The sequence below is a fragment of the Marmota flaviventris genome, chromosome 5 (genome assembly GCF_047511675.1).
Source record: "Marmota flaviventris isolate mMarFla1 chromosome 5, mMarFla1.hap1, whole genome shotgun sequence".
In the NCBI taxonomy this organism is placed as follows: Eukaryota; Metazoa; Chordata; class Mammalia; order Rodentia; family Sciuridae; genus Marmota; species Marmota flaviventris.
In genome coordinates this window covers 72512618-72535662 of record NC_092502.1, presented here as the reverse complement: position 1 = coordinate 72535662, position 23045 = coordinate 72512618, and the positions used below count along the sequence as shown (strand labels likewise).

Sequence of the window (23045 nt, the reverse complement as noted above, 5' to 3'; positions counted from 1 at the left end):
AGAGGTGAAACATGTTTCCTGATGTCAAATAGCTAGGTGTTAAAAAATCAACCAGGATAACTGATGAATGCTACTACTTGAATTTAAGGTCTAATTACCAGAGTCTCTGGTTGCTCCTTCATTTAAATGATAGCTAATGAATGGGCAGAGACAGATCTTGTGTTTTCTAAAACTACTCAAGGCCTGGGGCAGGTAAGTAGTTGTGGAAAGATTTGTTGAATGAATGATTGAATGAGTGGATTTGGAGATAGTTATTTAAGAAACAGTTGGCTCCTAGACCATAACTCAGAACTCTCCATTTACCATTGCTGCTAGTAGCCCTTCCCACCTTGCTACCCAGAAGCTAGTCTAATGGCATTAACCATCTCAGCCAGTCATGATACCATTAAAAGCTTCAGTCTAGCTACTGTGCCCCCACCCCGGTCTTGGCTCTGGGCCCTGGGCTGGTCTGGTTGTTTACCAGCAATCTGGACCTTCTTCAGAGAAAAGCATAGATGACCTATTAGTCTAATTCAAGCACTTAGCAAGGAATGTCTGTATTGTTCACACCCCCAGCCCCAAGCTAATGGAACCAAGCAAATAGAAAAGCCTTGACTCTCAGAGATCTTCCTGGGAGGGGAGGAAGGAGGAAGAAAAGTGGACCCAGTGCCCCACTGGAGTTTGTAGGGAGGTAACTTGGCTGAGCATTTCCTGGGGCTGGGCAGGCTATGGGGATACAAGAATGCACAGGGAGAGGCTTGCCCATTCCACCCATCACTCTGGCAACTCTTATACATATCCCATTCCCAGTTACCTCCCTCACTGCCTTAAAACTTGGCTCGAGAAAAATGCAGAGTAACATGGTTTGTCCTGGAAAAAAATCATATTGAAGTGTAATCCCATTGTGAGATATTAAAAGGGTAGAACTTTTGGGAGGTGATTAGGATTAGATAAAGTCATCAAGGTGGAGCCCCCATGATTGAATACTGGTAACTTTATGAGAGAGAGAGAATGTGCACAAGAGAGAGACACAGACATACATGTGTGCTCCGTGTCTCTCTTGCCTTGTGATACTCTGTGCTACCTTGGGACTCTGCTAGTGAGAAGGCCATCACAAGATGTGGCCCCTCAACCTTGGACCAGAATCATAAGCCATAAGTTTGTTTTTTGATGCTGGGGATTGAACCCACTGAGCCACATTCCATCCTCAGCCCTTTTTATTTTTTGTTTTGAGACAGTGTCTTGCTGAGATGCTGATGGTCTAAGTTGTTGAGGTTGACCTCAAACTTGAAATCATACTCTTTTTTTTTTAAATTATTTTTCGGTTTTAGATGGACACAATTTTTTTTTTTTTAGAGAGAGAGAGAGAGAATTTTTTAATATTTATTTATTTTTTTTAGTTCTCGGCGGACACAACATCTCTGTTTGTATGTGGTGCTGAGGATCGAACCCGGGCCGCACGCATGCCAGGCGAGCGCGCTACCACTTGAGCCACATCCCCAGCCCCTGGACACAATATCTTTATTTTACATTTATGTGGTGCTGAGGATCAAACCCAGGGCCTCGCACATTCTAGGGGAGCACTGTACCACTGAGCCACAACCCCAGCCCCGAAATCTTACTGTCTTAGCCTCCTGAGTCACTGGAATTACAAGCATGTGCCACCATGCTCAGCTTCTTTCCTTTTTTTAAAAAAAAATATTTTGAAAGCTGAGACTTAGTGAGACCCTGTCTCAAAATAAAAACAAAATTTAAAAAGGGATGGGAATGTGACTCAGTGTTTAAATGCCCCTGGTAAAAAGTCTTTTGAGATAGGGTCTTGCTACATTGAACTCATGATCCTTCATGCTCAGCCTCCCAAGTAGCTGGGATTACAAACATGTGTCACTGCACCCAGTCCCATAGTACTACAAATAAATTCTTCTAACTGCATGGGTGGGTGTTTCCTTACTCCAATAGGATTACAAATTTCCTGAAATCATGGGCCAGTCTCTGCTTTTCTCTGGCCCCCAATATAATCTGGAGCAGGTGCTTAGTAAATGCTGTGGTGACTAAGGGCCCCCATCTCAGGTGCTGTGGCAATCACATATAGAATCCCAGAAATGGCTAAAATTGGGATGGATACAGGTCTATAGCCCCCTCTAAGCTATTTTTCATTCCAATTCATGTCAAGAACACAGGGGCTGAGGGGCTGGGGATGTGGCTCAAGCGGTAGCGCGCTCGCCTGGCATGCGTGTGGCCTGGGTTTGATCCTCAGCACCACATACAAACAAAGATGTTGTGTCCGCCAAAAACTAAAAAATAAATAAATAAATATTTAAAAAGAACACAGGGGCTGAGAGCCTTGCCTGAAATCATATAGCAGTTGTGTCTCTTCACCATCTGGCCTGTATCCTTGTATCTATAACATCCCAAATTATGGAAAAATTCAAAATTTGATAAAATGGGAAAAGAGCATAAGTCTTGGGTCAAAATGTTTAATCATGATCCAAGAGGTCAGGGGGCTTTAGAACAGCAGTAGGAATAAAGCAAGGACCAAAGGCTTCAGCTCCTGATTTCCAAATGTTCTCCAGGATCCCAGGGCAGAGCAGGGCAGGCAGAAGGTTTCCATCCTCCATTCAAAGGAAGGAACAAGGGGTCAGGAGTATTGCTCCAACCTTCTTCACAAGAAAAATGTCTTTCTAGGCTGCCTCAGAACTTTCAGCCCTGCCTACCTGAAGAATGCAATAAGGAATGACTGATTTGTTAGACTCTGGATGATTATGGGTGGATGGGAGAAAGGAAGGAGAGAGCCTAGTGGAGCTGGTCACCACCAGAAGACATGGCTAAATGATAGCCATTAAATCCTAAGGAGGGCAGCCTGAGTCAGAAATGAGGATAAAAGTGGTGGAGGAATGAGGTTAGCTAGTTAGGATCTGGAGGTCATAGCCAGTAGCATCTACTATGGCCTCATCTGGAGCCAACTGCAAGTTCCAGGTAGGGTTGGGGCTGCCATGTTGTGCACTGCACCTCCTCTGGATGCTGTTCTTTTTTCACCCTTCATAGGTTGCAATCAGGCTGGGTGTGGTAGTGAGGAAGAAGGCCTCTGGGTAAAATTCAGCTACCAGAGGCTCCAAAGTAGAATCAAGGTAAATGTACAGGAAAAAAGAAAGGGCATCCAGGGCTGTAGCCTCAGAGCAGAGTTTTTCTGTGAAAGAAATGGAATAGAGTTCTTTTAGGGAGCTATCTTTACCTCTCTTCACTACCTCAGCCTCAGTTAAGACTGCCCCCTGCCCCTGAGGTGTCCATTAGAGGTCTATAGAATAAGTGCACCCATCCCTTTGTTTTCTTAGTTTGAGTTTTCCCCAGCTGGTCAGTAAACGTTTAAGGGGTACAGCAGAAGAGGCCCTACCTCGTGCTCCATCACAGAAAAGGTGGCGTCTTCCCAGTCCTGGGAGAAAAGCTGGCTATGATAACGCATCTTAGCTGTAATGGCCTCCACTGAGCAGAGGAAAGAAGGAAGATTGGAAAGACATGGTGGAAGCAGATTCCTAGACTCCCAAGGCAGGAAAGGGAATGCCATGGGACCCTGGGATCTAGGGGAACACATGGGTAGGAATATCTCCTTCTGCTTGCTTGTTCCTCAAGCTGGAGATGTCTCAGGAGCCCAGACAGGTTGGTTGAACAGGCAGTGTTGGGGGTTACTCAGAGAGGGGCAGAAGGAAGAAAGGCTGGGGCTGGGGATATGGAAGTTAAAATAGAATTGGGCTGCTCTGAGGAGATGGATGAAACCAATCTGGGCCAGAGTTGACCCCCTCCTATCACCTAGGCTTTAGCTAATCCAACCCAGGGGCTGAGAGCAAGAATACACTCACTGAGGCAGGGGTTGTGGGAGAAGGACCTCTCCAGCCCTTCACACTCCTCCTGCAGGTTGCCACTGCCTCGGCAGGTGCAGCTTAGGGCAACACTAGTGTTGATGTTGCTGATGAAGTTGGGGGTCATGGCAGTTCCTGTGGGATGAAAAGGGGAAGCAGTTGTCAGGGCCCAGGCTAACCCTCCTTTAGCTCCAACCCTCTCCCACCCATCTCAGGACCACACCATCTGGGTCTTCAGAGTATTCTCACCTTTAGGGTGAGCCCATCCTGTGGGTTCTCTACATATGCCCCAGCCTCACCAATCAGCCCCAAGTATGCTCGCAGACATCTGGACTGTTCTGTTGCACAAGTCCCCAGGATGTCCATAGGATGGCAGTGGGTCTGGAAATCTACCAGGCGTGATCTGGAAGAAAGGAAAAAAAAAAAATTTTTTTTTTTTTTTTTTTTGGCAGTTCTGAAGGGGGTACTCTACCACTGGGCTACACCCCTAGTCCTTTTTATTTATTTATCTTAATTTTGAGACAGGGTCTAAAAATCACAATTTTGAAGACTTGTGATCCTCCAGCCTCAGCTTCCAAAGTAGCTGGGATTAGAGACATAAGCTACCATGCCTGGCTCAAGAAGGGAAATTTCAAGAGTCCCCAATGAAGATCTGACCTGCAGCCTTTATCCTTGCTGCTCTTTAGCCTGGCAAGCTCATTGTCACCCCAATTCCTCCTCTGCTTTCAGTGCTTGGTCCACCCCAACTTCTCCTCAGTGGAGCCTGCCCCTGTCACTTTTAACCCAGGGCCTTCAGCACATCACTCTGAATTTAGGCTTCATAATCTCTAATTATGAGATCTTAGACAGCTTCTTTCACCCCAGTTTCCTAGACTGTAAAATAGGATAAAAGCACAACCTGGCAGATTTTCATTGATGAAATAAGAGAATGCATGTATCACATCCAGCATAGTGCCTGGCACATATTGTTTAATAAATGTTAGATATGAGCTGGGTGTGGTGGCATGTGCCCATAATCCCAGTGTCTCAGGAGGCTGAGGCAGGAGGATTACAAATTCAAGGCCAACCTTGGCAATTTAGCAATACCCTGCCTCTAAATAAAAAATAAAAAGGGCTAAGGATATAGCTCAGTGGCAGAGCAGCCCTGGGTTCAATCCCTAGTACTGCTAAATAAATAAACAAATATTAGATGTTATTATTATTACTATCATTTGTGGTTCTGGAGATAGAACCCAGGGACTCGCACATTTTAGGCACTGAAGTATACTAAAATTTTTAAATTTTATATTGAGACAGGGTCTTGATATGTTGCACAGGTTGGTCTGGAACTTTTGATCCTTCTGTCTCAATTTCCCAAGTAGCTGGGACTACAGGTGTGCACCACAGTACCCAGCCAGATATTATTATTAACATTCATCCCACAATACATAAGGCTAGTTCTGTTTGGGTGATGTAATTGTGGGTGTTTTTCTTTCTATATGTTTTTCTGCAGTTTTCAATACATTTCTGTTTGGGTCAATGGTTTACTTCTCTGTCACCTCCACTCTACTATGAACTCCTTGAAGATAGAGATAATATCTTAGCCATCTAACCTAGTACCTGTTATATAATAGTATTAGCTACTAGTGTAGTAATAGGCAGTACAGCAGAATAGTTAAAAGCATAGACTCTAAGTCAGACCTAACCTACTAGCTGTGTTCCCTGTGTACCTATTAGTGGTTATTTAACCATTCTTTGCTATGGTTTTTTCATTTGTAAACTGAGGATGATTAAAACAAGAGCATCTATCTTACAGAGTTCTTATGAGGCTTATATGAGTTAATACATGTTAAGTACTTAAATCAATATCTGGCTCATAGGAAGTACTTAGTAAATGCTAATATTCTGATTATAGAGAGCCTTGACTTTGCAGATAAGGAAAGTAGTAATCAAAGAGGTAAAGCTACTTTCCTTACTGCATCACCTGTCACAAAAAAGTAAGCAATAGATCTAAGTTGTATACCATGGTTGGTATGACATTTATTGTCAAAAAATGTTATTTGAACAGATGATAAGTTCAATTTGTTGTTTTGTACTGAGAAGACACAGGAAAACCAGATTGTAATTTCAGATTTTCAGTGCCTAGCATTTGTGAGGCTCTGGGTTCAAATCCCAGCAATGAAATGCAAACCTCCCTACATAAATACATGGAGTTCTTAAAGGACAATAAATGACAAAATTAGCATTACCATTTATTGAGGACTTAACTCTGCCCCAGTAGGCTAAGTACTCTACATAAGTAATATAACCATGATTAGAGGTCTGTATTATTATTCCAGTTTTTGTAGAGAACTAAAAGTGATGGCTTGCCCTTCACATCTGGTTTGAGCATGTCCAGCTTGCTGAGATTCATTTTCCAGGATTTTCTAGTCACTGGGTCTTCATTTCATTTTTCCAGAAAAATAACTGGAAGCAAATGCTTACCAAATTATGGTAGATTATCTTTAGGTGAGGGAATTTTGAATGGTATTTTTTATATAGGCCTGTGTCACTGTGCCCATAAGTGGTATTTTTTATACAAGTTTATGTTTTCTGAAGTTATTACACAAAGGAGGTTTTGTTATGTTTCCCAGGTTGGTCTGGAACTCAGACGCAAGGAGTCTTCCTTCCTCAGCCTCTGAGAGCTGGGACTACAGGTGTGACCATCGCACCAGGTCAAAAGCTATAATCCTTTTAATATGAGTTTCACAAAATATCCAAGGCGAAGCGCCTTGTGGGTCCACTGTTTCCTGAGGGCAGTTAGATCCAACCGGTGCAGGAAGGTGGCCAGAAGGAGTGGAACATGTCACACTCACGCCCATCCTGCAGCCCAGACCCTGCACCTACCTGCACAGCGGATCCGTGAAACAGAGGCTCTGCAAATCCAGACAGTTGGGGGCCTCAGTTGGCAGTGCGCAGCTGGGAGCAATAGTGTTGCGCCTACGCTCCCCACAGCCGCGGTCAGTGGGCAAGCAGGGGCACAGCAGCAGGCCCTGCGCATGAGGCTCAGAGGCCCTCTCAAAGAAGGAGCGCAGCTGTCCAAGGCAGACTTGGCGCTGGCAGCGGTGTCCTGAACAGGCCTCCCCGTAACCCTTGCGTAGCCGGTCACACTTCTCATTAAGAGTACACAGCATAGCAAACTTGAGGCAGAGATCGGAGTCTGTGGGGAAGAAGGGCACTAAATCACTAGACCACATCCTTTCTGCATCACCTGTAGTTCAGTATCCCTAAGGAACCCCAGCAAACCCAATTTAACAAGGAAGAAATGGGGGTAGGAGGAAAGGGAGGACTTGAATAAATCCTGAATAAAGCTACTGCTATTCAAGGTTTTCTCTCTCCCCACAAACTCTATCTGGTACTGTGAAGCCTTTTCTACTCTGTTCCTTATCTTGACTAGGTAAACATCATCCATCATCATCATCATCATTATCATCATCATCTCTATATATCTAATAACCACTTATCTAGAACCAAGCATCCACAAAGTTCAAATAACCAAAATACTTCCTTCAATGCTGTGCAGTATGATCCGACGGTGAAAATCATAACCTATAGAGGTCTTGCAACATTCCATAGCAGTTTTTGAACTGCTGGAAACAAATGCAACTAAATTCTATTTAGGTTTGGTTTGTACCTTTTTATTCAGTTTTACTATTACCTACCCTTCATTCATCTAATGATTCATGCATAAAGGTTCTTTTCCAAGTCTTGGAAAAGTATGGTGATATTTCCTCCTTTTTCCTTTCTTTTTTTCAGGACTCAGTGTAGGTTCCTAGGAATCAAATCCAGGGAACCTAGGGCTTCATGCATGCTAAGCATGTACCTTACTGCTAAGCTCCATCACTAGCTGCCTGATGATTTTTCTATAAAAAGAATATTTCAGCCCCAGAACAACTAAATAACTTAAACAGGTCATTCACTGATTCCTTGTAACTAAGAGTTTGCCATGTATAAATCTCTAGTTTTCCCTTGAAATTCTAATACATAAAACTAGCTATACAACAAAGCTCGCTTCAAAATTCTAATTTTTACAGAATTGACCATACAACAAAGCTTTCTTCTCCTCAAAAAATAGTGCATATATGTGTGTTCTTTTTCAATTAACTTTCGACCTTACACTCCTGAAAAAACATGCATTGTAGTCCTTGCCAGGCTGATGGCTCTCCACCCTAAGTCACCCCTGTGGGGAGTCAAAACCTCATTATTTTCTCTGCCCAACACCTCGCCCATCCCATTAGAATGGTTGAAAACAATTTTCTAGTCTTTATGGACAAAAAGGCTACTTTCCTTGCTGTGTCTAAATATTCCATTTCTGTACTTTTCTTTCTGTAACTACTGCCACTCCCACCATCCTCTTTGTAGGGACCAGGGGGACCTAATGGGTTTTCTCTGAATGCCTGCCTAATAATTGTTATTTTTTTTGATGACTCCCGTGAAAGCAGACCACGCAACACAACTCAGACTTCTACGCTGACACAGTGTTTATTCAGTCACCTGGCAGGCTAGAAACTTACTCTGTAAGCCCCTAAGTTTGTGCTTCCCCCAGCCACCCTTCCCTCGGCCCAGCTCAGCCTCCCACTTCCCAGTTTCCCATCCTAGGCTTGCCTTCCACACCTGGTTTGAGTATGTCCAGCTTGCTGAGATTCATTTTCCAGGGTTTTCTAGTCACTGGGTCTTCATAGGGGGAGACATCCAGTTCATAATCACCTAAAAACAAGGTAGGGAGCACCAGAATGCTAAGGACCTGGGAGGGGTGGGAGCAGAAGGGGCTCAGGCTGCTGGGTCAGACCTCAAGCTCTATGCAGCAAAGGAAAAGGCACAACCTATAACTAGCTGCAAGGTATTCAAAGGTAAGAAAAATGCAGAGCCATAAAGATTTGGGTTGTGCTGGACATGGTGGGGCACACCTGTAATCTCAGCGGCTTGGGAGGCTGGGACAGGAGAATGGCGAGTTCAAAGCCAGCCTCAGCAATGGTGAGGCACTAAAGCAATTCCATGAGTCCCTGTCTCTAAATAAAATACAAAATAAGGCTGGGGTATGGCTCAGTGGTCGAGTGCTCCTGAGTTCAATTCCCGGTACCAAAAAAAAAAAAAAAAAAAAGATATGGATTTGGCCCAACAAATAAACTGATAAGAATAGAAGCCTTTGGGTAGGCAAAAAGAAATTGAGGAGGAGAGAGGTTTAATTGTTACTTGCCGAGATATGAACTCTGAACTATCTGATTCTGGTAAGTAGGAGTTCAGGGACATCAAGATGGTGGAGACAGGGTATAAGAAAGATGCCACTGGGGGCTGGGGTTGTAGCTCAGTGGTAGAGAGCTTGTCTAGCATGCATGAAGCACTGGGTTTGATCCCCAGCACCACACAAACTAAATAAACAAAATAAAGGTGTTGTGCCCATCTACAACTAAAAAAATATTTAAAAAAAAAAAAAGATGCCACTGGACAAGACAGGGAGATAAGTCATGTTTCTGTTTATAATAAGTCCCATTACTATGACAACTCCTGACACTGAGGACTTATCACCATGACAACTCCTGCCCAGGTTCAATATTTTAAAAGGACCAATGGTGGTAAAGTAGGCAGTATTCTAATTAGGTTTCTAAAGTAACCAATGCTGTGGGGGGGTGATTAGAGAATATTCTAATCAGGTATCATAAGGTAACCAATAGGAGCAAACAGGGTAAGGTCTTCAATTTGGTCTGTATAGGAAAGAGAATGACTCACAGCCCAGCAGCTGATTTCCAGACATTGGGACCTGAGCCTTTCTCTCGGTCAGCCCACTCTTCTCTACCTTACGGAGTGCTATCTTCACCTGTAATAAATCTGTTATTTTCCTGCTATTTCTGTGTCTGTCTTTCTTTTTCTTTTTCTTTTTTTGGTACCAGAGACCCAGAGTCACTCAACCACTGAGCCACATCCCCAGCACGTTTTTGTATTTTATTTAGAGGCAGGGTCTCACTGAATTGCTTAGGGCCTTGCTAAATTGCTGAGGCTGGCTTTGAACTTGCTATCATCCTGCCTCAGCCTCCAGAGCCAATGGGATTATAGGCTTGTGCCAGCATGCCCAGATGCTTCTGTATGTCTTCCTCAATTCTCTGTTTGGGACACCAAGGACCTGGATCCCAACTGGATACTCCAACAAAAACAATTTCAGAGTTTCTGGATCCTAGCTCTCAGACACATTGTGTGTTTGGAATCAGGCAAGGGAACTCTGCCTTGTTTTCTCTTGCTATTATAGAAGGGACAATGGGGTACTCTGCTACAGGCCTGAATGCTTGGCTATGGAGATGTATAGCATTCTGGAGAAACAGAAGTGAGGCCAGGCACTAACCAAGAAAAACTGAGAAAAAAAAAAAAGAGAGAAAATGATCTCAAAGAATATGCATCTTTCTCAGATACCCACAAGGGACTGCAGACTCCTTAAGGGGACTTACTAAGTCTTATCAAATCAGTGTATTGCCCCTATGCTTGGGAGGGGCTCAATAAATATTGGTTAATAAATCTTGTTGGAAGAGAGATGAGAAAGATAAGCTTGCAGGAATGTCATCCAAGAAGATTTTGTAAATGCATCTTCAGGTGGGCAGGTATATGGATGTTATCAGGCAAACAAGAGAGGATGGGCTAGATATATCAGAAGACCTGAGAGCTCCAAAGAGGAAAGAAAACAGAGAAACAAGAGAATCCTGGAAGAAGTCTCTGGGGAAGTCAAAAAAGAGAAGAAATTAGGAGTAGGAAACAGAGAACAAGTGGTGTGGTAAAATTGTTTTATCGTTCAATTATTTGTCCCCCACACTATGGGAGGATTATACCTCCCTATCTGTTGCCATGTGACTTTTCACAGCCCTTGTGGAGCGTACTTCAATGTCAGTCAGGCTTGGCCCCGTGATTTGCTCTGGCTGGTGGACTATAAATTGAAGTGATGTAAATCACATCTAAGCAGAGCTTTTTTTTTTTTTTTTTTTTGCTACTGGGGTTAAACCCAGGAACCCTTACCCACTGAGCCACATCTCCAGTCCTTTTTCTAATTTATTTTGAGATAGGGTCTCACTAAGCTGATCTAAGTTGCTACTTTGATCTTGGAATCCTCCTGCCTCTTCCTCCCAAGTAGGCATGCACCACTGTGCCCAGGCTGAGCAGAAACTTTAAGAACCATCACATTGCCAGGTATGGTAGCACATGCCTATAATCCCATCAGCTTAAGAAATTGAGGCAGGATTGCAAATTCGAGGCCAGTCTCAGCAATTTCATAAAGGCTTAAGCAACTTAGTGAGGCCCTGTCCAAAATAAAAACTGAAAAGGTGGGGGATGTGGCTCAGTGGTTCAGTCCCCAATACCAAAAAAAAAAAAGAACCATTATATCGTTATTACTTTTTCCTCTCTTAATTTGAATGAAGACAATAGATAGAACAGAGAAAAATCCAATGCTTGAAAGTCTGCAGCACATATATAAAATGAGCAAGAAATAAATGTTTATTGTTAAAAAAGAGATGGGGATGGGGTGGGATGGTTGTAACTAAAGTTTAACCTAGCAAATTCTTATTAGAAATGCAATCAAGGAGGGGCTGGGGCTGGGGTTCAGCGGTAGAGCGCTCGCCAAGCATGTGTGAGGCCCTGGGTTTGATCCTCAGCACCACATAAGAATGAAATAAAGATAATGTGTCCAATTACAAATAAAAAATAATAAATATTTAAAAAAAAAAGAAATGCAATCAGGGAGAAGGGTATGGCAGCATACACCTATAATCCCAGCAATTTGGGAGGCTAAGGCAGGAGGATTGCAAGTTCTGGGCCAATCTCAGCAATTTAGCGAAACTCAGTCAAAAATAAAAAGTAAAAAAGATTGGAGATGTAGCTTAGTGGTAAAGTGTCCCTGGGTTCAATCCCTAGTACCAAAAACAAAAAAGCAACTGGAGGCTGGGTATAGTGACACACACACCTGTAATCCCAACAATTTGGGAGACTGAGGGAAGAGGATTGCAAATTTGAGTTTAGCCTCACTAACTCAGAAAGACTGAGTGAGAAACCACTCAAAATAAAAAATAAGAGCTGGGGTGTAGCTCAGCGGTAAAGTGCCCCTGGTGTTCAATCCCCAGTACCCCCAACACACAAAAGCAATGCAATTAGGGCGTTGGGAAGTGTTGCTCAGTGGTCGAATGCTGCTTAGTACTCTTGAGGCCCTGAGTTTGATTCCCAGTACCACAAAAACAAAACAAAGCAAAATAAAAACAATTGGGGTAAGGGGAAGAAAAAATGCAATTTTTACCTAGAGGTAGATTGCTCTAGGAACAAAAATCCAAATATGTAGCAATTCTTTGGGACTGGGCAGTGGATAGAGAAGAAGGTTTCTGGGGGCTGGAAAAATGGTAGTCTTCATTATGCAGTAACAAAGCATTTGGTAAATTATTTCCCCCAATAATTTGGAAGGAAGATGAGTTTATGCTGAACGAACTTGTGTTTTAAGGGGAAGAAGCCAAAAAGCAGAAGGTTACTAGTGTGTCTTGATTGCTACTGGCTGCATTTGGCAAGGTATTAAGAGAAAAACAGAAGCTCAGAAAAGAATTGGCCAGTTTAGCAGATAGGCATGGTGGTGCCTGTCTGCAGACCCAGCTACTGGAGAGGCTGAGGCAGGAGGATTCCTTGAGTCCAGGAGTTCAAGACCAGCCTGGATGTAGTGAAAAAGTGTCTTGACAAAATAAAAAATAAAAGAATTGGCTGGTTTGCAAGTAGGGAGGATATGGACAAAAGAATCCAGAAATTCCAAGACTTGAAGGATTAAGAGATGCAGCAACTATATCTCATATTCAAATGGTAAAAGATAAAATTGAAAATGCTTTGAGTGATAAAGTTGATAACAATCAGGCTTGGGGGAAAGACCAAATTAAGTATGTGGATATACTGGAGTTTATAAAGATTTCTCAATTGATTAAGATGGTACCAAATAGATCTGCCAGTTGGACAAATGTACTCAGGGAAAGAAAACTAAAGTAGTGACTCTCCCATAGAGGTCTGATAGGGACAGGGAACTTCTAATTAGGTTTAGAAAGAGGTGCATGTCTTGTAGGAAAGGCTACTGGCACATGAGATGAAGGAATCAAAGATATAAAAAGCAATTACTTTTTGAGAGACTTGTACTTCTAACAGCTAACAGCCTGGATTAAAAGAGACTGTGACTATTTGAGGCTTAAAATGCCCCAACATTCCTCAGACAGGAAATAGATAAGAATGCTTCTCCAGTCCCAGAGGTTGTAGTCTCCAATGCCCTTTTCAAATGTGGTAAAGAGAATAATGGAAAAGCCAGGATCTCCCAGAGGGTTGAGCCAAGAACCTTGAAGAACAATGGATAGGGCAGCTACTCCCACAGAGGAAAAAAAAAAAAAAGGGTGAGTGGTGGGGGGTCTTCTTATAGAATAAGCCTGGGTTGGAAAAGTGGTCAGTGGATGATTACTTGCCTGGCATGTGTGAGACCCTGGGTTTGATCCCCAGAGAAGAGGACCCTTGCAAAATCTGCCTAGCAAAATTTTAGAATTCTTCGAATCAATGTCTGCTGTGTGCCTCTCATTCCTTCCCATTCTGAAAGTGTTTGTTGTAGTTATCCTGAGCCTGTTCTATTATTGTACACTGAGTATGTATGGGAGGCAAATGACCTTTTTAGTTCATAAAGATAAACTAGGGGGTCTGGAGTTGTAGCTCAGTGGTAGAGTGCTCGCCTAGCATGCGTGAGGCACTGGGTTCAATCCTCAGCACCACATAAAAATGAAATAAAGATATTGTGTCCACCTCCAACTAAAAAATAAATATTAAAAAAAAATATAAACTAGGGTTAGGCATGGTGGCACATGCCTGTAATCCCAACAAATCTAGAGGCTGAGGCAGGAGGATCATAAGTTTGAGGCCAGTCTCAGCAACTTAGGGAGACCCTATCTCAAACTACAACCAAACAAACAAACAAAAAATATAGAAACTATCATGAGATCCTAAGATCCTAGACTTAGAGCTTGATGTCATGTTCTGATAGAATTTTTAGGACATCTTCCTTGGAAAATTAGGTGGGTATATATTACTTGTGGAAGGAGGGGAAATTAATATTTTTATCAAGCTGTAAACTGTGGTAAATTGTATTATTGTTTCCAATTATTCTTTGCCCTCCCTATAAGATTAAATGTCTTCACTTATTGTCATGTGATTTATTTATTACTTTTTAATTTTTTTGCTACTGGGAATTGAACCCCAGGAATGCTTTACCATTAAGCTATATATCTCCAGGCCTTTTTGAGACAGGGTCTCACTAAGTTGCTAAGACTGGTTCAAACTTGCAATCTTCCTGCCTTGGTCTCCTGAGTTGCTGGGATTATAGGTATGTGCCACCAGGTCCAGTTTTGCCATGCTATTTTTTTATTTCTCCCTATGGGAGGAGTATACTTCCCTAATCTAGTGATGTGAGGCTTGGTCAGATTATTTTCTCTTTGGAATTTGTAACATTTGAGCAGGGTTCTGATGTTGTTGTTTTGGTACTAGGGATTGAACACAGAGTGCTCTACCATTGGGCTACAATCCCAGCCCTTTTTATATTTGAGACAGGTGATCACTAAGTTGCAAGGCTCAAACTTGTGATCCTCATGCCTTAGCCTCCTAAGTAGCTGGTATCATAGGTGTGTGCCACCATGCCTGGCTTAAACAGAGGCTTTTAAAAGCATTGTATGGTTTACCAATGCTCATTTCCTTCACCATGAGAAGGGAACATCCCACAAAAGGCTGTGCCTTTAGCCTGGATCCCAGAATAACAAAGACACATGAAAACAGTCAGCTCAGAACATGAGCAAGAACTAAATCTTTGTTTTGCAAGATAGTCCAATAAAAGCTGATTAATAAGGAAAAAGGCCTATAGAAGGGGTCAAAGGTAGCGCTTCTCTTTGGCTTTTTTTGTGACTTTTATCATCCATCTCCAGTTCTGTTAATCATATCATTTCTGCTAAAGGCTGGCCTGAGATGATACCACTCAGTCTCTGAACTTGTGGATTACATGATATTTGGAGTTAAAACTGCTTTTCTCTACTCCTCTCTGTATCTTTCTGCTCTAGGAACTCCCCAGGTTGAGCCTGTGCCTGGTTTAGAACTCTGTCAAGAGGAAACCACAGGTAAAAAAAGAGGAAAAAGTGAGGGCAGTGTTTTGAGGGCCCAAAGGGACACTGCCAGTTTTTCCCTCCATCTCTTACTGGTGCCAAATGCAGAGGTTCATTGTCATCCCCATCAGAATCTACCATGTGGCCCATATCCTGCAGAACTGAAAAACAACTCCCAAAGTGGGGCACACTTGTAATCCCAGGAAGCTGAGGCAGGTCCTGCCTCAGCCTGGGCAATTTAGTAAGACTGTTTCAAAGTAAAAAGGGCTGGGGATATCGCTCAGTAGTAGAGTGCCTCTGGGCTCAATACCCAGTAGTAAACAAAACAGATGGCTGGGGATATAGCTCAGCTGGTAGAATGTTTGCCTTGCATGCACAAGGTCCTAGGTTCAATCCCTAGCACCACATTAAAAAAAAAAAAAAAGCAATGCTCAGGTTTAGGTATATACATCAAATATAATTTTTTTATTTTTTAGTTGTAGCCATTTATTTATCTTTATTTATTTATGGTGTTGAGGATCGAACCCAGGGCCTTGCACGTTCTGGGTGAGCACTCTACTGCTGAGCCACAACCCCAACCCCACATCAATATTTAAAAAAAAAAAAGAAGAAGAAGAAGAAAAGAAATTCCAAGAGCCATCCTCCTCAGCTTAGTCCACTTTAGGATGGAGGTCTCACCAATGCTGCGGGCAGGATGAATGGTCCAATAGATGTCCAGGCAGGTAGCTTGATTCTTCATGCGTCGGTGGCATGTACAGCCCATCAGAGAGCTGTTCCTGAGTTTCTCTGCTGCCTCTAGGCAGTCTGCAGGGAAAGAAGACCCCTCTAAGGGCAATGGGGTGCTTAGACTAGAGGTGCAAGAACCCAGGTGGTGGTAGGCAGCCTTGCAAGTGGGATCAGCCTGGCACTTCCTCCTGGCCTGGATACAACTGTTCTTGAACCGGCTCTCTGTGGGAAGGGAGTCTCCTGTGGAGAGATCAGATGAGGGTCACATATGATCAGAGTAGCTGTCTAGAAGTATTAAGCCAATTGTGAGGTAGGATTGGTGAGATTCCTGATGAAACCTTGAGAAAATCTTAGGGTAGCACAAATTGCCTTTAGGAATGATGTGGAGAGAAAGAAGTCCCACAGAACCTCCTTTACATCCTAAATTCAATTAAAAAAAAAAAGTCCCATTAACTCCCCAACATATGTGGAATCTGTCTACTTTTTTATTTAGGTTTGGTTTGCCCCTGCCTGTTCTGTTCAGTTTTGCTATCGCCTGCCCATCATTCATCTACTGATTCATGCATAAAAGCTCTCCATACTCTTGAGTCTTGGAAAAGTATGGTGATATTTCTTTTTTACTTTTTTTCATGTCTGTCTCTTTAGCCAGACCTCCTTACTGGTCTCACTGATTTCATCTTCCAAACTCATTCCTTCACACAATCTTAATATCTTTATTTTTTATCTTTATTTTTTTTTAGTTATAGGTGGACACAATGTCTTTATTTTACTTTATGTGGTGCTGAGGATCGAACCCAGTGCCTCACACATGCTAGGCACGCACTCTACCTCTGAGCCACAACCCCAGCCCCTTAATATCTTTTTAAATAAAAATTTTTAATTGGAAAGCTTTTTATTGAGGTAAAATTCACACAAAATTAAGTTTCTTAAAGTACACAACTAAGTGGCATTTAGAATATTCACAATGTTATTGAACTATCACTTCTAATTCCAATACATTTTCATTCATCCCAAAAGGAAACAACATACCCATTAAACAAGCACTCGTTATTTCACTCTTCTCTCCATCAGCCTCTGGGAACCAGTAGTCTCCTTTCTGTTTCTATGGATTTACCTATCCTATATATTTCTTTTTTCTTTTTTAAAAAATGTTTTTTAGCTGTAAATGGATCTTTTATTTAATTTATTTATTTATATATGGTGCTGAGGATTGATCCCAGGGCCTCACACGTGCTAGGCAAGTGTTCTACCACTGAGCCACAACTCCAGCCCTATCCTATATATTTTATTGAAAGAGTATTACTCAATTTTGCTTGATCTTTTATCTTTTATTTTTTTGTGTGGGGGGGTGGTATCAGGGATTGAACTCAGGGGATACTCAACCACTGAGCCACAACTCCAGTCCTTTTCTGTATTTTATCTAGAGAGAGTCTTACTGAGTTATTTAGCACCTTGCTTTTGCTGAGGCTGGCTTTGAACTCATGATCCTCCTGCCTCATCCTCCAATTACAGGTGTGAGCCACTGTGTCTGGCTTGATCTTTATTTTTGGTACTGGGTATTGAACCCAGGGTGCTTTACCACTGAGCTGTATCCCCAGCCCTTTTGAGACAGAGTCTTACTAAATTTTGAGACAGAGTCTTACTAAATTGCTAAAAGTTGGTCTCAAAATTATGATCCTTCCTCCTCAGCCTTCCAAATGCTGGGGTTATAGGTGTGCACATCAGTGCCTGGCTAACACATTTGATCTTTAATATCTGGCTTTTCTCACCTAGCATATTAGTGTGTTTTTTTTTTTTTTTGGGGGGGGGGCGTTCCAGGGATTGAATTTAGAGGCATTCACTGGACAACTGATTCACATCCTTAGCCCTATTTTGTATTTTATTTAGAGACAGGGTCTCACTGAGTTGTTTGGGGCCTAACTAAATTGCTGAGGCTGGCTTTGAACTCATGATCTTCCTGTCTCAGCCTCCCAAGCCACTGGGGTATAACAGGCGAGCACCACTGTGCCCGGTTTAGCATATTGTTTCTGAGGTCCATCCATAGTTTGTGTCAATGCTTCATTCATTTTTATGGATGACTATTTCATTGCATGGGTATGCCACATTTTTTTTGTCCATTCATTAATTGATGGGCATTTGTTTCCATCCTTTGTTTATTGTGACTGCTTCTTTGGTTATATGTAACTGGTATCATTCATATACAAGCATTTGTTTGAACACCTGTTTTCAATTTGTTTGGATATCTACCTAGGAGTAGAGCTGCTGGGTCATACAGTAATTTTCTGTTTAACTTTCTGGGGATCTGCCAGACTGGATCTGCCAGTAGTCATAAACATTTTACATTCCCACTAGCAATATATGAAGAGCCTAGCTTCTATACTTACTTGACAACTCTCATTATTTTCCACTTTTTAAAATTATGGCCATCCTTATGGGTATGAAGTGTTATCTCACTGTGTTTTTAATTTGCATTTCCCTAATAACTAAGGATATTGAGCATATTTTTATGTTCTTATTATCCATTTGTACATTTTGTTTAGTAATATGCTTTCTTTTCTTCATCACTGGGATTGAACTCAGGAGTGTTCTATCTCTGAGCTATATCCCCAAATATTTTTAATTTTACTTTAAGACAGGGTCTAAGTTAGCCAGTTTGGCCTCAAACTTGTGATCCTTCTGCCTTAGCCTTCTAAGTAGCTGGGATTATAGGTATGTGCCATTGTGCTAGGCATTGGATTCTTTTGTTTGTAAAATTCACCTGTATAGGCAAGGATAGTAGTAAATAGTATAATTTCATTGTTGCATAGAATGCCATTATATAAGCATAATTCTAGTTTTTTTTTTTGGGGGGGGGACGACTAGGGATTGGACCCAGGGGCACTGCACTTTAGCACTGAGCTACATCCACAGTTCTTTTTTTATTTTGAGACAGGGTCTCCTTAAATTGCTTAGGATGGTCTTGAACTTGTGATCCTCTTGCCTCAGCCTCCTGAGTTGCTGGGATTACAGGCATGGGCCACCATGCCTGGCTATATACTCTGATTTATAAGACCTTTATAAGACTTAATCCCTTTTTATTTTAAGACAGGTTCTCACTAGGTTGCATAGTCTTGCTAAATTCTTGAGGCTGGCTTCAAACCTATGATCCTCCTGTCTCAGCCTCCTGAGCCACCAGGAGGTACCACCATCGCCTGACTAATCAGTTTCTATTTTTTGTTTTTCAGTTTCTTGACATTTCTTTCACTTGCCTCATTCTAGTCTCAGCCTGGCCTGGGACAATTCACTTTCTGGACTTTAGTTTCTTTAACAGTAAAATGGGGAACTGAGCTGGGGATGTGGCTCAGTGGTAGAGTGCTTGCCTAGCATGCATGAAGCCCTGGGTTTGTTTCCCAGAAAATAAAAGTGAGAGAGATACTGGATTCTATCCTTTGATGGAAGGGATGAAAAAGAAATGATAGCTTTCTTTTAGGGATATATCAGAATTTCTAAAGGGACTACATAGTTTTAAAAAGCATATTTAAGCCTAATGCAGTGGTATGTGCCTATAGTCCTAGCCACACAGGAAGGAGAACAGGAGGATCACTTCAAGTGGGAGGGAGGGGAAAGAAAAAGAAAAAAAAAAAGAGAAGCAAGAAGGGAGGGAGGGAGAATATAAAAAGCATATTTGGTAATTTTATATGTGCAAGATAAAAAAAAGTTTCAAATTTCAAAAAAATATTAGCCAGGGCTGGGGATGTGGCTCAAGCGGTAACACGCTCGCCTGGCATGCGTGGGGTGCTGGGTTTGATCCTCAGCACCACCACATAAAATAAAAAATAAAGATGTTGTGTCCACCGAAAACTGTAAAATAAATATTAAAAATTTCTCTCTCTCTCTCTCTCTCTCTTAAAAAAAAAAATATTAGCCAGCCATGGTAGAACAGAGATCCCAGAGATTTGGAAGGCTTGCAAGCTCAAGGTCAATCTTGGCAACTTAGTGTTGAGCCCATCTCAAAATAAAAAAATAAAAGGGCCATGTACTGTGGTTCATGCCTCTAATCCCAGTGGCTTAGGAGGCTGAGGCAGAAGAATTGCAAGTCCAAAGTCAGCCTCAGCAACTTAGTAAGGCCCTAAGAAACTTAGTGAGACCCTGTCTCAAAAGAAAAGGGCTGGAATGTGGCTCAGTGTTCAAGTACCCCAGGTTCAATCCCGGTACCATAAAGTAAAATTAAAAGGGCTGGAAGTTGAAATTTAAGTATGAGATTTTAAAACCTTAACCAAAAAGGGGACATGGATTTAAATAGGTTGAGAAATTCTAAAACTTTAAGATGCTACTCTAGGGCTGGGGTTGTGGCTCAGCATTAGAGCGCTCACCTTGCACGTGTGGGGCCCTGGGTTCAATCCTTAGCACCACATAAAAATAAACAAAATAGAGGTATTGTGTCCAACTACAACTAAAATATATATATTTAAAAGAAAAAAGATGCTACTCCAGGTATGTACTCAGTAAAAGGTCACTGAAAGAAATAGCAGGTTCAAGTCATTGCTGTTACTGGAATAAGTGAATATTTATCTGAACTTAAATATTGAATCACAACCATTTTCAAAAAAAAAACCTCTCTAACTTTATTCTTTTTTGGGGGGTACTGGGGATTGACCCCAGGGGAAATTGCTGAGACTGGCTTTGAACCTGCAATCTCTCTGCCTTAGCCTCCTGAGCTGCTGAAATTACAGGCATGTACCACCGCACTCAGCCCCCCAAATATTTTTTTAAATTTTTTTGTAGTTGTGGATAGACAGAATGCCTTATTTTGTTTATTTTTATGTGGTGCTAAGGATCGAACCTAGTCCCTCACACATGCAAGGCAAATGCTCTGCCACTGAGCTATAGCCCCAACCCCCTCCCCCAGCTATTTTTAAATTTGAGACAGGGTTTTGGTCTTCTTAAAGTCGTGACTAGTGGTCAACATTTAAAAACCAGAAGATTTCACATAAAACTATGGACTCCCAATTTCTCTTCAAATATAAAACACTGTGGGCCTACATGCCCACAATATAACAAATGGAGTTGTGTGATGACTGCCTCCTTTCAGCAAGTCATGTGCTATTCAATTTGTCACAGTCCCTACATTCTCTATCACACCTTCACTACCTCCTCCTTTATGCTACCACTGCTATGTCTATTTCTCACTTAGTCAGCAGCTTGACCTCCTGAGTTTTTCTTGGTTCATCAGAGAATGAGTAGTAGCAAATGAAGAAGATAAGTCTATGCACAAGATCCTCATTTGTTTTTCTCCATAGAAAAGAAGAGAGGCCCATAGCTTGGGCACCCATTTTATGGATGAATAAACAAGAAAAGTACGATGCATTAAGAGATATAGCAAGCTAAGACCAGATTGAGGTTAGAATCAAGAAGTCCTAGCTCCAACCTATTTTAGAATGATTTTCAGTACATGATGCTACTTTCCTGGGTGTTAGTTGTCTCCTTTATGCTTGGCTCTACTGGGGCCCAAGCAGTGGTATTTTTTACCTAATTGTTAAAACCAGCAATTGGTCTGGGCAGCACTTGACCCTACATAGCAGCTCCTGGATGATTGTGTTAAGGATTTTCAACAAAGCCACTTAATCAGAAATCACTGCTATCAAATACTATAAAATATGGATCTGCCAGCTATACTGCTTCCCTGAATTAGTTAATGAGGAAGGTGTTTAGTGTTTATCCCTGATCCTGACACAAAGCCATACATTAGAGTTAGTGAAATTTCCTAGGCAGTTAATTCAAATTGGTGATGTCTTGCTCCCCAGATTTGCTGATTGAACCAGTCTTGACAAACCAGTCTTTTCCCTCCTTCCTTCCTTAACTGTCTCACAGCCAAGATTGTATTTCTATAGTCCCACAATGTGAAAGGTGATGGGAAATGTGTGTGGCCTCTGCCTTGGGATTCTCTTCACTCAGGTTCTGGTAGGAGCCCCAGAATGACAGTCCATGTACCTAATCCCATTCCCCAAGGCCATGAGGCATTTTTCTAGGCATGCTGGAGCCTAGACTGCTCTTCTTCAGGGGAATGGCGTGGTGCTAAAGCCAGGCTGTGGCTTGTAGGAAAAGATCATCTGGCTCAACAAGGCGTCTTCTGCACCAATTGAAAAAGTAAACATTTAACCTGGCTTGATGGACCAAGTCTATAATCCCAGAGACTCTGGAGGCTGAGACAGGAGGACTTCAAGTTTGAAACCAGTCTCAGGAACTTAGCAAGGCTCTAAGCAACTTGCCAAACCTTGTCTCAAAATTTTTAAAAATTAAAAAGGGGGCGGTGCTTGGGGTGTGACTTAGTGGGTAAATCCTCTAGGTTCAATCTCTGGTTTAAAAAAAAACAGTAATAATAATAATTAAGTATATGGTATGGTAGAGTTGGGTAGTTTTCAAATTCTCAACACACAACCAAATGATGATGTTAGCAAGTTCTGGCCAGCTTACAACCTCAAAGGGCGTGAAGAGAAGTTGAAGGCCGCTTAGAGGAAATGGCAGTCCAGCCCATGATCAGATTCTTCTTGCTTCCTAGAGATGCTGTCTTATAGTAGACTGGCTGCAGGTTATTTTATAATTGTGTAGATGAGTCACAAAAGAGAAAAGGGGGAGAACAAGGAGCAAGGAGATGCTTGTTTATCCAGCTCAATGCTGGCACTCAATCTATATGAGTTCAGCCACAGTATTAGGCATGGTATTAAGGGCCCTCTGGTCTTCCTCCAGTTTCCCAGACTCCAGAACTGACACAGACACGGGACCTGGAGGCAGCTGCACCCACTGTGTCCCGCCTACATGCTCACCTCCACCTGCCCCTCCCTGCAGCACCGGCGGGTTCCAGCTGCACCTACCCACAGACTACACTCACCAGCTCCAAGGGGCAGCAACATCATCAGCAGCAGCAAGCCCACCGGCGACAGCCGCCGGCTGGGGGAGCGCACCATGGCGGGGTGTGGGTGCCAGGTGTCCGCCTCCGAGGGCGCTCTGCCTGCGCCGGGCACCGCTGTCTCCTGGTTCCTAGAGCTTGAGTTCAGAAAGCGGGACTCCCTCGGTCCGCGCCTCCCACCGCCGCCTCCCGCCCCTCCTCGCGGGCGGCGCCGGCACTCTCCCCACCAGGGTCCGGGGCGCCGCCCTCCAACTTCGAAGCGCGAGTCCACACCCCTCCGCCTCTTCTACTGGACCGAGAAGACAGAGGCGGGAGAGGTTTGGGTGCCCAAGAGGGTGCTCCACCCGAATCTGCCCACCTACTAACAACTTCGCTTAGCAAGACTGTGGAAGCTGCCGCTGGAGACTCTTCTCCCAGGTTAATATTTCTTCCCCCATAAAAGCACCCTTTCTCACTTTC

At 42.7% G+C, this 23045-nt stretch overlaps 1 protein-coding gene across 2 annotated transcripts; it reads right to left on the bottom strand.

Moving 5' to 3' along the window:
- Positions 1-2336: 2336 nt before the first annotated feature.
- Positions 2337-22750, bottom strand: Gfra3 (GDNF family receptor alpha 3). Of its 2 annotated transcripts, XM_027927742.3 has the most exons (8): positions 22569-22750; positions 15653-15940; positions 8466-8558; positions 6699-7011; positions 4133-4236; positions 3834-3968; positions 3371-3459; positions 2337-3166 (listed from the first exon to the last, which is right to left on the bottom strand). In XM_027927742.3, the coding sequence occupies exons 1-8, from the start codon at positions 22642-22644 to the stop codon at positions 3080-3082; spliced, it is 1185 nt and encodes a 394-aa protein (XP_027783543.2). In that variant the 5' UTR covers positions 22645-22750; the 3' UTR covers positions 2337-3079. The 2 variants fall into 2 exon arrangements, with proteins under 2 accessions (XP_027783543.2, XP_027783544.2); XM_027927743.2 differs by lacking the exon at positions 3371-3459.
- Positions 22751-23045: the final 295 nt, after the last annotated feature.

Bases quoted from the DNA above. Each gene is read 5' to 3' on its own strand.
- Gfra3 (XM_027927742.3), bottom strand. From the start codon at position 22,644: ATGGTGCGCTCCCCCAGCCGGCGGCTGTCGCCGGTGGGCTTGCTGCTG. The intron at 3,969-4,132 runs GTGAGGCTGGGG...TTCATCCCACAG, and splicing joins AGCATACTTGGGGCTGATTG to GAACTGCCATGACCCCCAAC. The intron at 3,167-3,370 runs GTAGGGCCTCTT...TTTCTTTCACAG, and splicing joins TTTCTGTGATGGAGCACGAG to AAAAACTCTGCTCTGAGGCT.